The sequence below is a fragment of the Triticum aestivum genome, chromosome 1A (assembly GCF_018294505.1).
Source record: "Triticum aestivum cultivar Chinese Spring chromosome 1A, IWGSC CS RefSeq v2.1, whole genome shotgun sequence".
Taxonomy (NCBI): domain Eukaryota; kingdom Viridiplantae; phylum Streptophyta; class Magnoliopsida; order Poales; family Poaceae; genus Triticum; species Triticum aestivum.
In genome coordinates this window covers 301,835,332-301,848,181 of record NC_057794.1, presented here as the reverse complement: position 1 = coordinate 301,848,181, position 12,850 = coordinate 301,835,332, and the positions used below count along the sequence as shown (strand labels likewise).

Sequence of the window (12,850 nt, the reverse complement as noted above, 5' to 3'; positions counted from 1 at the left end):
CCCGTACGGGCCTCGCGGGCCGGCGGCGCGGGGCGGTGATGTGGTCACGGGGGCGCCATGTGGCGGCTGCTCGTTAGACGGCGGTGGCGGGCGGACGCGTTCGGCGCCGTCCGGACGTGTCCGGTGGCGGCGGAGACGAATTTTTAGGGTTTGAAGGAGGGGATCCGGGATTTCAAGAGGGTGGTCTTTATATAGAGGTAGAGGGAGCTAGGAGTGTCCAAATGAGGTGCGGTTTTCGGCCACGCGATCGTGATCGAACGCTCTAGATGATGGAGAGGGTTTTGGTGGGTTTTGGGCCAAATTGGAGGGGTGTTGGGCTGCAACACACACGAGGCCTTTTCGTTCCCTCGGTTAACCGTTGGAGCATCAAACGAAGTCCAAATGGTACGAAACTTGACAGGCGGTCTACCGATAGTAAACCAAGGCCGCTTGGCAAGTCTCGGTCCAATCCGGAAATGTTTAATCCCCACACACGAAATAAAGGTAGAAATGACCATCGGAGGAGAACGGAGTGCCGGAATGCAAAACGGACAACGGGGAAAATGCTCGGATGCATGAAATGAACACGTATGCAAATGCAATGCACATGATGACATGATATGAGATGCATGACAACGACAACAACACACGGAGACAAAAACCCGAACCCGAGAAAATAAAATAACTTAACGCCGAAAACGGCAAGAGTTGGATTACATATTGGGTAAATCATATCCGGGGTGTTACATTTGACGAGTGAGCACCTTCGTTTTCAAAACAAAAGTAGGCGCAGGTTGCTGGCTGTGCTCGTAGCACTTTGTCCGTTGAGTGTCATGTATATAATTTTCGTTGTCATGTCCTATAGGGAGGCCAGATTATGTATATGATTGCGTGATTTTATAAAATAAACAGTGCAGCCTATGGTTTAGCACCGACTATAAGTTCTTGTGTGTGATCTTCAAGCATATAATAGTGAGCAGTGTGGTGCATAAAGAATTTGGAGACACAAAACATACACATCATTCACATTTGCAGGAGTAACTTAAGTGGTCACAGAGCAGATACCAAAGACAGTTAACACCATAGAAAACATTTTGTCGAATTTTACAGAGCATGCAAGAGATTCTCTTGCACGGTTGCATCTAGGTTACAGCATTCAGCAAATGGTAAGCAACCAGAGTTCAGTGCTCCATTCAGCAAAAGCTAGTATTTCGGTAAAGCACTCGATGTGCAATCCAGATGATTCCATATGCTGGTCAAATCCCGAGAAATCAGCACATACAGCTTTTTTAGGTTCTTCGGCTTTGCACAGATTGTCTCATATCAAATGACTTCTGTGAGTCTTTCCCGAACTGACTTCTGATCTGGTATTTGCTTAATGCTGACATGGGTAAAAAACGGTGTCAATACTTAATGCCTTCAATAAAATACTTATAACTACAGAACACATAAAATTGTGCTAATAAACAAAACATCACATGGGGCTTGCCTGTAAAGAATTTCTCCACCACGTAGCTCCTTTGATATCCAATCAGGAGAGAGATCTTCTAAGATATGCAACTGTTCTTCTATCTCTCCTGTTAAGTGACAGGCCAGACATGGGAAAGAGAAAGGACAATAAGTACAGCTTTGAGAAAGATTGAGTACAGAAAGGTTGGAGCAGCTAGATCAACTATGTACCTGTCTCTTCTATCTCCAAGTTATTAGCAAGAATATTGTGAAAGAGTTCCTGTTTAGTGATTAGTGAATTCTTGGTTGATCCAGAGATACCACAGACTATGTCGAATGTGACACGTAAAGAATCTAGCTTTTCCTGGGAATTCATTGAGGATACTTGATTGGTTTTGTTATCATTTTCCTGCAAGTAAGGTGCTAGGTAAGTACATGAAATATGGAAAATGAAGACAATAACCAACGATGACTACGTAAGTACATTCTTTCTTATACAGTGCATTTTCACCCTGCAGTGTGCCTCAGCTCAGGTTATGATATCCACAAGATAATTGGCATTTTACTGCTAGTTACCAGTACTCTAATGCTGACTAATTTCGAAGCATAAATTTTTGAAGCAATTGAATATACCTTTTGGCATTACTTCAACAACAACAAAATTACTGCAGAATTGTTTAGTACACTGCCAACCTTCTTACTCGCTAAGAGGTTTATTCAATACAATTTATACTATAATCATGTTTATGAGAATAAAATGGCATATATGATGCATTGCACAGTCAAAAATTTAAATCAATGAGAATGCAGCAAACATATCTGTTATGTAGGTATGCAATTCCTGATGGCATTTAAGAAAATCATCTTCCAGTATGCATTAACCCATATGCGAAAACACATATATCCAGGCATAAGAATAAAGTCACATACCACGGTAAAAGTAAATGCTTCTTCTGGGAAAAGGCATTTTCCAGTTGTAACCTCAGGTTCTGTGATAGAAGTCACCCCATCCTTGTCAAGTTTTGAAGTCACCCCATCCTTGTCAAGTTTTGAAGTGTCAGGACCATGATCAGAAGGGCTTTCATCAAACTTTGATGGTGAGAACATTATTAGTGATCTGCGGGCTGAATTGGTAGATCGTGGTTCAGAGCCAGGTCTACTTGAGGTTTCATGTTTCGCAACTAGAGTGGGCAATGGCCTTTTTGGTGTCTGCATTGCCGGTGTTTCAGCCATCGATGGTGAATTTGAGATGCCTTGCTTTGGTGTACTGTTTTCACAGAAAGAGATCAAACGGCGGCTTGGAGTATCAGAAATATTGGTACTGACTGGAACCGAGACATGCTTGTTAGAGCTTCTATCTGGACCTCCGGTATCATCAGCACCCAGGGAGGTCACTTCTACTGGATCAGAAAGTAGTCGAGTCTTTTCAGTAACTTTAGTAATACTCTTCTGGGACATAAGTTTTTGAAAAGATTGTGGGAAGTGAGAAGCATTTGAAAATCCATTTTCCAAGGAAAATTCAAGAACTCCTTCAGCAGAATGGCCATTATGCAGTGCATCAAGATATAGCCCCTCCCTTAAATTAAAGGGTTCTGGTAGTGTGGCCTCAGGAACATCGATATCCTGCATACATAAAAATTCCAACAAGAATGCTAAGAAAATGATCATGACCATAAAAAGGGTTATTAGAGAAGAAAAATAAGGAACTAGAGTTGAGAGGCTTGGGGGTGCTCCAAGCATGTTACAGGACATGTCATACAGCGAAAACTATTAAAGATGAAAAATAAGGAACTGCGGTTCAGAGGTCTTAAGGTGCTCCAAGCAAGTTACAGGACATGTCATACAGCGAAAACTATTAGAGATAAGAATAAGGAACCAAGTAAGTTTGAGGATGAAACAGACGATGAAGCTGTTGGGAACTGCGATTGAGAGGTCTTGAGGTGCTCCAAGCAAGTTACAGAGTGTGTCATACAAAAACAAAGGAAAACTAGCAGTTGAACTAAGTTTAGTACCTTATGATGAGATCCCAAGAAGCATAAAAGCTTTGAGCGAAAAGCCTCACAAATTGCAATGGCTGGAGACTCTTGAGGATTACTACATTCCACAGCGTCCTTCAGAAGTGTAATTTCCATGTCAGCATACATGCATAGGCTTTTCTGATCATGCAAGAGTATCCTATTTATCTGGATTGCTTCTGGGAATAAATGCTTCATCTGGGCCAAATGAGAGTACAAGAACTTTCTGCAATGAAGAACAAACGTATCAGACTCCAATATATGGATAATGATTTTACAGACAGACATTCCTCGTTGTCATTAATACCTCTTAGTGAGTACTTCCACCTGGGTTGCAATGTTGGTAAATGTAGTCATCTTCTTCCTCAGGCGCAGCAACCTTATAGAACTCTCCATCCGGTTGAAAAGAGTAAGCAAATTCTTGTGTCTGACATTGTTAGAAAAAGAACGATGGGCAATCAAGGCTAGGCAGCAAAAGGATGCATCATATATGAGATGAAAATAGAAAAATGTCTCACTTCTCAAGAAGTTCATTTGAAACTGGAGATTGGCTGCCATCAGGCAAAGCAAATTCATTATCATCTTCATCGTCTGTTTCATCCTCATTTCCCAACAGCTTCTCAGCTAATCTGTCCTTGTACCTCTCTGAAAGTAAATTAGTTGCCAATGAGCTGACAACAATCTCCTCCCTTCCAGACTCAGGCTTCTCTGGAGTTGGTGATTCAGTTCTTCTCCCAGAATCATCCATATCAGGTTTCATCTTCTGCATAGTTGCAGGGCTAGTTGAATTGCTATCATTAGGCATTTGATTAAGTCCTTTCTCGACGTCAACTTGAACACTTTTCCCCTCGACCATTCTCAGCTCCAAGCGCTACAATAATGGACTAATGATGTATTAGACATCTTTCTTACAGTAATGTGTTCTAAAATCAAACAGAGCACAAATGGGGCTTGCATACAAGTACATTGGTAAGTTGCAATAAAAAGTACAGTATAGCACTAAGAAAACGTAGAGAAATAGCTATATCAACCTCTTTAGTCATAGTATCTCCTAGGTTTACTAAATTACTGATGACACACACACACCAATAAAATCTAGTCCTCATGGTTCCAACACAAACCATCTTTACAAACAAAAGTGCCGAATTTCTGATGCAAAGTCTCTACTTGTGTAAATATATCTAAAATGTAAACTAGCACCAAATTGTGCTAGCCCAACTGCAGCAAGGATGGGAGAGAGGAACATGGGGTTTGGTATATAAGTTCCAAAAAAACTAGGGGTTTGGTTTTGCTGTGAGCTTAACAGGGAACTCTGAAGCAGAGAGGAGAGGATAGAAGAGAGATGTGACTATGGAGTGACAGAGAACACAGGTAGCGGCTGTGCAAAGAAATAAAAGGAGGGGAACCCTAAACTTCCCCTTCTGTGGTCTGTGGCAAGTAGTTCTAGCCTAGGAGGTTCCAAACTCCTGGTTAACACCCACCAAATATGATAATTGCAAGTAGTGCCCAATATTGGTACCAAATTTTGCGATGGCTTGCGAGGCTAACCACGGGATAGAATATATCCACTAGACGAACAACCAGAACTGAACCAAGAGAGAGGGAAAATATCAACAACTACCTGTTGCTCCCCCAGAGTAAGATTCAAAAGTTAGACAGGGAAATTCAGCGTAGCATTCCAATTTTAAACGGAATCTGACAAATACCACAAACCCTAGGCGTTTCTCCACGGCTCGTGACAGCATAGCCTGAGCAGTGGCCGGACGAATCACCGCGCGACTCCGGCCACCACAAGGCATGGCGCCCGGATGCAAAACATAGCACGCCACAGAACGCACGAAACAGAAACGACGGGACACGCCGAATCGACGAGACGAAGCACACATCGATGGTGGCGGCACCAAATCGGGATGTGCGAAACCAAGGAGAGGGTGTAGATCTAGAGAAACGTACCGGCGAACCGAGATCCGGAAGCCCGTGCGGTCTCGGATCCAGCGAGGCACGGCGCTTCGGGCGAGCTAGCTCGCCGTGGGAGCGGCCGGCGGCGGCGGGAGTTCGTCGCTTGGGGGGTGGGAATTGGAGAAGGGGGAGGCGGCCGAAAGAGACCAAATGCCACGGTGCGGTTTCAAAATGACCCCAGCCCAACGGTTACATTTCTGGCCTTCTTATACGCCAGAACGGACGACTCGTTTGGGCCAGTCGGCAACTAGGTCCAAGGCCTCCGCCGCAACTGGGCCGGCCCGCCTCGACCCACGCCTGGTTCTTCCCCAACTCGACGCGAATCCGGCCGCCTCCTGGTTCCTGGAGCAGAGGAGCGCCGCAGCGAAAATGGCCGAGCCTCCCGCCGCCGCCTGCCCCACCGAGCTGGAGCTCGCGCGGGCGCGGTGCCGCGCGCTGCACGATCGCCTCGCCGCGTCGCCCTCCCTGCCGCGCCACCCCGCTCTGCGCTCCCTCCTCCGCCTCGTCGCGGCCGAGCTGCGGTTCCTTGCCTCGAGTAGCCACCCCGACCCCGCCAGGCCGCTCTCCTCCAACCTGCCCCACCTCGCGGCGCTCCACCTCCTCCTCACCCACCCCGCCGTGCGCTCGCCGTCCCGCCTCTCGCCCCTCCCGGGCGTGGACTTCGCCTGCGCCTTCCGCTCCCGACCCGCGTGGGTGCTCCTCTCCGCGCGCAACCCTTCGGGTTTCCAGTGGGTCCCGCGCAAGGGCCTCAGCTCCCGCGTCGCGGCCGTGCTGGATGCCGCGCGCTCCGCTCCGCCGGCAACCCGCCCCGAGAAGCTGCTACTCGCCTTCGCCCGTGGCGTCGGCGCGGACATCGTGTTCGGGCTCGCCGATGAGTTCAGGGCCGTGGAGGTCGACTTGCTAGCGGAATTCGTTGGCGAGGCCGAGGACGACAAGGAGGAAGACGGCTGGGTTAGCGTCAGCTTCCACCCCAATGAGGAGATAAGGCGCTTTAGGGCGTTCGAGATTGAAGTGGTGGATGGTGGTGGTGAAGTATTGTTACCGCCACCGCTCCGGGAGGTGGAGGAGGGGAGCGGTGACCAATTGGAGGGTTGTTTGTTTGCTGACTTCTTGGGGAAGATGAGGATGAACTCCATGGAGATGGTGAATCTAGACACAACGGCTCTTATTGCGATAGTATCAGGTATCAGCAATGGCGGGGTGGGGAAGCTGATGGGTGCACCGGAGGCGGAGACCAGGGCCAGGTTCAAGTGCAACTACAAGTTCGTCATGGATCAGGTGCTTTGGAAACATTTGATTTTCAACCTAGAAGAGTGTGTTCATAAATAATCTAGTTCATCTAGTTAATTGACTTCGAGTTTCTAATGCTGTTTGATAAATCCTGACTGTAAATATCGACAAAATTAAAGTGCATACTATACATCATATGTTTCTATAGTCCACTGAAGATGATAAGCAGAATTCAAAAGTACATAGGATGTATTCATATTGCTATGAGCGAAACCTGTTTATTCAAAAACACAAGTAGAGGAATATTTGCCAATAAGAGCTGTAAATCTTGTGTTGAACTTAATAGGATGTATTCATACTTTCTCGCAGGCGCAATCCGAGCTCCAGTCTCCAATATTTGTTGAGCTGGGGAAAGCAGTGGACGGAAAGAAGTGTATCATATGTGAAGCGGTTAACTCAGAGTTCAACGAAATTGTTTCAATGTGTGGTGGGCCAGAGGAGAAAACCAGAGCAAGTCAATTACTGAAACAACTTATGTGAGCCTTCTTATACAACTTTGTTTCTATGAGTTACGCAAGCATAAATTCTTTATATTTCGTAATTCTAATGGGCCTTTAATTCTCCAGTATCAACTCTAGTTTTCAATGTTTATTACATGACCTGCCTTTATCTGGTCAAGTTCATTTAACCACCTACATTTGCGATCAGAGGGAATATTAGATAACACTGATGCCCCTTTATCTGTCTAGTATAAAGTCTAGTTTTCAGTTGTGATTCCATAGCCTACCTTTGATTTCGCAGCAGATTTACTCGGTAGTTTCTTTCTGCTTCTGATTTTGCAGTCATTTTTCCTTCTTATTTTTGAAGGGAAAACTTGTAGTGCAGACTTGATCTAGACACTTTGCAAGTTTGACAGAACTAGAAGAAAAAAGTGAGAGAGAGATATTTGCCATCAGAAAATAAAGGGTGTTTCCATGTATACAGAAAGTTTGATCTGAACTCTAATTCACTAATTCATTATCAGCTTCCAGTTTCATGACCAATTCATTTTTAGCCTTCGGTCTGTTACATTTGCTTAGTGATGCTGGAAAAAGTGTTAACTTCATTACTTCACTTCACGTAAAGGGGATCTATTTTGGTGTCAACAAGCTAGCTTCTTACACAGTTTTCTTGGTTGATGACGATGCCCTTTTTTGTCCTACCTTTTTGTATTTCTGTGTCACTATATGTAAGCTAGAGAGGAATATATTGGGAGATAAATAGCATTGTGAGACCCTACGTTGTCAGCACGGTATACGTTCCATTCTCCATTTCAATCCCGTCATTGTACTCTCATACTCGAAGAAGGATATGTTCAGTGTGTTCGTCCTTTTATCACACTGATGGTCATTTCACTCTGTTTACCATTCAGTATTCATGTAGCCTTGGTTGGTATTCTTGTCTCTTTGTTGGCTTGTTAATTAGCTAAGCTTTCTCTTGATCACACAAATATGCAGCCATCCATATAATATTGCTAAACTAGGAAACTATAGTTGTCCGTTCTCTCTGTTTACCGTATATTGTCATGTACCGTGATTTTATGCATGTGAATGGTCTTCAATTCTGTTTGCCCCGGTCAGTCATCTACCGCATACTTAGCAAGTGCTTTTGGACCTGCAGAATTGTGCCAGACAGTCCTTCAGCACGTATGATGGATCTTCCAACAACAAGGAAGCTTGCCATGAAGAACAAGGTTGTTTTTGGTACAGGTGACCGCTGGCGTGCTCCCACTTTGACTGCTAACATGGGGTTCGTACGAGCTGTTTCACAGTCTGGTATGCCTTTGTTGACCATTGAGCACAGACCTCGTGCCCTGATCGGCTTGTGAAGGCAGATAACCCCATAGTTTAAGTATTCCAAACCGAATGTAAGAGTCCTGAAGTTGTAACCAGCAAGTGTGCTGTAGTCTTAGTTCAGTCGATCCCATATTTTTGAAATGGCAGATAATAAGGCATAATGGATATCTCATGTCTCTGTACATAAGATTGTACTACTAGCTACTAGTAAAATTGATAGGCTGAAACAGTGATGTGTGTATATTAAGTACTTCAGTTTGTTGGTTTGTCAAAATGTCCTGTGACATAACTCTTGTAAGGCCTGGTTCGGTTTGGAGAGGTTTGAAGGGGTCAAAGGGGATTAAATTCCTTGCAATTCGAAATCCCCCTCAGTCCTACGTGTATCTCATGTCTCTGTACATAAGATTGTACTACTAGCTACTCCCTCCGTTCCAAAATAGATGACTCAACTTTGTACTATCTTTAGCACAAAGTTGGATCATCTATTTTGGAATGGAGTACTAGTAAAATTGATAGGCTGAAACAGTGATGTGTGTATATTAAGTACTTCAGTTTGTTGGTTTGTCAAAATGTCCTGTGACATAACTCTTGTAAGGCCTGGTACGGTTTGGAGAGGTTTGGAGGGGTCAAAGGGGATTAAATTCCTTGCAATTCAAAATCCCCCTCAGTCCTACGTGCATTAAACCAAACAAGGCTTAAACAATCTTAACGCTAGCTTCCACGTGGATCCTGGATCCACGATACTCTTGCTTCTATATGGAACATGCTATGGATGCCCCGGCCATGGCGGCATTTGCCTATTGAAGGGGGGCTCAGCTTGCGAATGATCTGAAAATTTTCTCCTTGTGATCGAATGTGAATCGTGCAAACAATCTTGAACCCCTCAGATTACTGTGAGACAGGAGGAGCTGTGGTTACCGACAATCAAGCATTGTGTCCCGGAAGTAAATGGAGTCACACATGAGCCTGATCCCATCCTGATTTCCTTTTCCCCTGTATTGTACTCCCTCCGTTCCCAAATATTTGTCTCTCTTCCCAAATATTTGTATTTCAACAAATGACTACGCTCTAAAATATGTCTACATACATCCGTATGTTGTAGTCTATTTGAAATGCTAGAAAGACAAATATTTAGGAACGGAGGGAGTAGGTAACAAACAATTTGTTTAATTATAAGTAAACGCCAAAGTTGAAAAGAAGAACAAGGCGCGCGGCTAAGGATGAGTGAAATTTTACGTTCTGTAAAAACGCTACCTAGAGTCAGGCAAGAACTTGCACGTTCAACTGGTCTCTTTCAAAAACTGTTGTCTGGATTTATAGACATGTTTTAGTGTTTTTTGGTATGTACTCCACATTGAAATATCCAGACCATCTTAGGAGTATTTGTAAACAGAGGGAGCATACACAACATCAACAAAACATCACCTTCCCCTCACCCCGTTCAATGTCAGCAGAAAATGGTTTATTTCTTTTACTAAGAACGACAAAGTGACTTTAATACAACAATAAGTCTTTTTCTCATGAATCCTGCTTTCACCACTTAATTCTCATACAGATGATGAAAGATTTTATTTTCACATCAACAGTAGCGCAAACATATCAAAAACCAGGACCGAGTAAATAGTAGCAGAACTCCACTGTTCCTTCAAGATCAAACAAATGTTTTACCTAAGACAAGACAATCCTTTAAAACCTAGTAAAACCAGAGGTAACTTGACGTGATCTAGTAATTTTTCCCACAGTGTATCAAGCTCCCAGCTCCCAGGAAAAGCCCGAATACCGCAGCGCTGCCAACAGTGGCCTGTCCGATGTGTCTGATCTTCAGCAGCCCAGGGACCTGAAACAAAATCAGATCACACCGGTGAGCACTCGCAAATTCAATGACGCGTTTGCTTGTAGATTAAATTAAATCAGCTAAAACAATGCAGGTGAAGTGATGTGATGTGTTTCATACAGCAAATTATAAACTGGTAGATTTAATGCTTACTTTGCCTTTTTTTCAGGATTATGATGTAAGTTTTGCTTTCAGTGTGTTGTGCGTTGAATAGTAGCATGTTTAATTAAAGAAAGCTTTGAAATTTCAAATACTAACTGTTGACTAGCGCAGGCTTTTTTTAGTTAATCATTTAAAAAAAGATATGAGGTGGCTGAGGTGGAAAAATGAGAGTTATGATTATAAAAGATAAAGAGCAGAACAGTGGCTGAACTTCTAATTTACTGATTTTGAGCACCATATAAACTAGTAATTTCTGAACTTTAACACATCAAGTGTGGCATGAAAATACAGACCCAAAAAAACAAGTGGTGGTGTTCTACCACAAAGTAGCTCATGTATTAAAAAGCAAAAAAAGATTACCCTCAATCTGATAGCGGCATAAGTCCCATACACAGCACCTGCACAAAAAGGGGGGGAACATGCCCATTAATTCCATGATATTAATTTCATATCCTACGCCAGCACTTGAAGTTCTGAAAACTAAGAAGAAAACACAAACCAAAAAACAACAATAAGCAGCTCCCTCATAATTGCATCAAGAGATTGCTAGTAGGCGAGTAGCTCTAGAACTGTTAAGCTGAAGGAGCAAACTAAGAATACTGAGAGCATCCATAAGAGCGCTAATTATTCAGCAGAACAGCCAGTTGTGCCTCCAATGTCCAAAAACATGACTAAGCAGCATATCTAACCTTTTGTGTTTCCACGAGCATTGTTAAACAGAAGGAGTGGAGCTATTACTACTTGTCAACGTCAGTTGCCAAGATACACCATCCAAACAACATAAAAAGTCTTTAACTTGTTGTTATCACTTATCAAGCCCAGAACTGTGTAACTAGGGCCAGAAACTGAATATTCTGATCTGTCACGCATTTCACATTAGCATCAATGACCCTATAATATTACTCGTCAAAAAGTAACCAAGAAGATCTAGTCATCTTCTCTCACCAGTGGCCCGAATTCCTAACCACCACCACCAGTCGAACACCTACGACAGGGGTCAACAATAAAAGCCCAACACTTGAGCGAGCAGCCTCCAGATGCTCAGCAGCAAGTCGTCACAGACGTCTGCTTCCACCGCGAGGAAATCTCCTACTTTATGATACAACAAGATTTCCTACCGGACGCAACAGCTCATGGGCCCACATCACAGCCTGAACCTACTAGGCGGATGTCGCAGATCAGTAACTAACCCCACGAATCAGTCCTGGCCCTGAACGAATTTTGACCAAAGCCTAGAAGCGAAATCGGACCAGCGCCGGGCGGATTGGCACAGGGCCAGCTAGGGTTTAGGGTTTTAGGTAGGGAGGGAGGAGCTTACCGACGGCTCCGCCGACCGCGCCGCCGATGGCGACTCCGGCGCCGATGCGCGCCAAGCAGCTATCCCTCCTCGCCATCGCTTCTCCTCCCTTGCCGCCGCCGCCGCTCTCCTCCTTTCCCCACGGCACCTTCTATTTCTTGCTTGGTTATTAATCTGACTCAACGCAGCGTCTGCTTATGGGCTGCTTGCCTTGCGCGTCTGTTCGGGGCTTCGGGCTGCATCTGGCCTTGGTTTTATTTCTGTAGGATTGGGCCCGTGTTTAGATACGGACCGTCCGATTTTTTGTGTAACGTACGGGCGGTATGAAGTTTTCTTGGAGCGAAACTAAACCAAAATGTTTTCTTGGAGGAGATAAAATATATTTTTTCTTGGAGTATAAGTTTTCTTGGAATCGAAGTATTCACTAGTAATGTGTAGCACTTTACGCAAAAAAAAATAGTAATGTGTAGCACAATGAATTGAAACTTTTCTAAAAAAAATCCCAATCATTATGGGTTTGGATTTATGTTTTTTGAGATATCAAGGAAAAAGTATTTTTCTTATTAGAAACGAAAGAAAGTCCTGCAACTACTTATAGGATTTCATATGACAGACGACATTTTAGTATCATTTCTATCATTAAGAAAATGATGGATGTCAATACACATATGACGTTTCCTGGGGGTAAACCAAGCGAACGGTTGTTCCCCCAGCCAGGTAGGAACGAACAAATTGTTTTAGTTTGCTAAAAAAATCACTCTCTGCGAAATGCTACAGAATTGTCATGCGAAAATAGGCTAATTTTTTGTGTTGTTGTATAAGGATTTATCATGTTCTAAGTATAAAAAAATACATGATGTATAAAAAGTTTGTCACAAAACTGCCATACATTTTCAGAGATTTGTCATAATTACAACATGGAGAATTGCCAGCCTAAAAATATAAAATGATAAAATTGTCATGATCAGGATATGCCATACTTGCTGAAGGAAATTGTTATGCTACATCAACAGGAAAAAAAGTGAAAAATTAGCAAGCTCTAAAAACAGAAATTGTCATTCTGAAATGTGTTCGCTGAGATTGCCAGATT

At 43.6% G+C, this 12,850-nt stretch overlaps 3 protein-coding genes across 4 annotated transcripts; 1 reads left to right on the top strand and 2 right to left on the bottom strand.

Annotated features, from left to right (window-relative positions):
* Nucleotides 1-1,007: 1,007 nt before the first annotated feature.
* LOC123047077 (CDT1-like protein a, chloroplastic) lies at nucleotides 1,008-5,620 on the bottom strand. Of its 2 annotated transcripts, none has more exons than XM_044470575.1 (8): nucleotides 5,397-5,620; nucleotides 3,962-4,314; nucleotides 3,751-3,870; nucleotides 3,441-3,669; nucleotides 2,359-3,051; nucleotides 1,660-1,837; nucleotides 1,469-1,556; nucleotides 1,008-1,360 (listed from the first exon to the last, which is right to left on the bottom strand). In XM_044470575.1, the coding sequence occupies exons 2-8, from the start codon at nucleotides 4,297-4,299 to the stop codon at nucleotides 1,303-1,305; spliced, it is 1,704 nt and encodes a 567-aa protein (XP_044326510.1). In that variant the 5' UTR covers nucleotides 4,300-4,314; nucleotides 5,397-5,620; the 3' UTR covers nucleotides 1,008-1,302. The 2 variants fall into 2 exon arrangements, with proteins under 2 accessions (XP_044326510.1, XP_044326515.1); XM_044470580.1 differs by having other exon boundaries at nucleotides 3,962-4,327; nucleotides 5,397-5,593.
* Nucleotides 5,621-5,654: 34 nt separating this feature from the next.
* LOC123047092 (UPF0415 protein C7orf25 homolog) lies at nucleotides 5,655-8,850 on the top strand. The gene is made up of 3 exons (XM_044470587.1): nucleotides 5,655-6,680; nucleotides 7,002-7,168; nucleotides 8,292-8,850. Exons 1-3 carry the CDS (start codon nucleotides 5,772-5,774, stop codon nucleotides 8,497-8,499), a joined length of 1,284 nt encoding a protein of 427 aa, XP_044326522.1. The 5' UTR covers nucleotides 5,655-5,771; the 3' UTR covers nucleotides 8,500-8,850.
* A 1,062-nt stretch (nucleotides 8,851-9,912) lies between these two features.
* LOC123047102 (reactive oxygen species modulator 1) lies at nucleotides 9,913-12,014 on the bottom strand. Its single transcript, XM_044470598.1, has 3 exons — nucleotides 11,782-12,014; nucleotides 10,824-10,861; nucleotides 9,913-10,304 (listed from the first exon to the last, which is right to left on the bottom strand). The coding sequence occupies exons 1-3, from the start codon at nucleotides 11,855-11,857 to the stop codon at nucleotides 10,191-10,193; spliced, it is 228 nt and encodes a 75-aa protein (XP_044326533.1). The 5' UTR covers nucleotides 11,858-12,014; the 3' UTR covers nucleotides 9,913-10,190.
* Nucleotides 12,015-12,850: the final 836 nt, after the last annotated feature.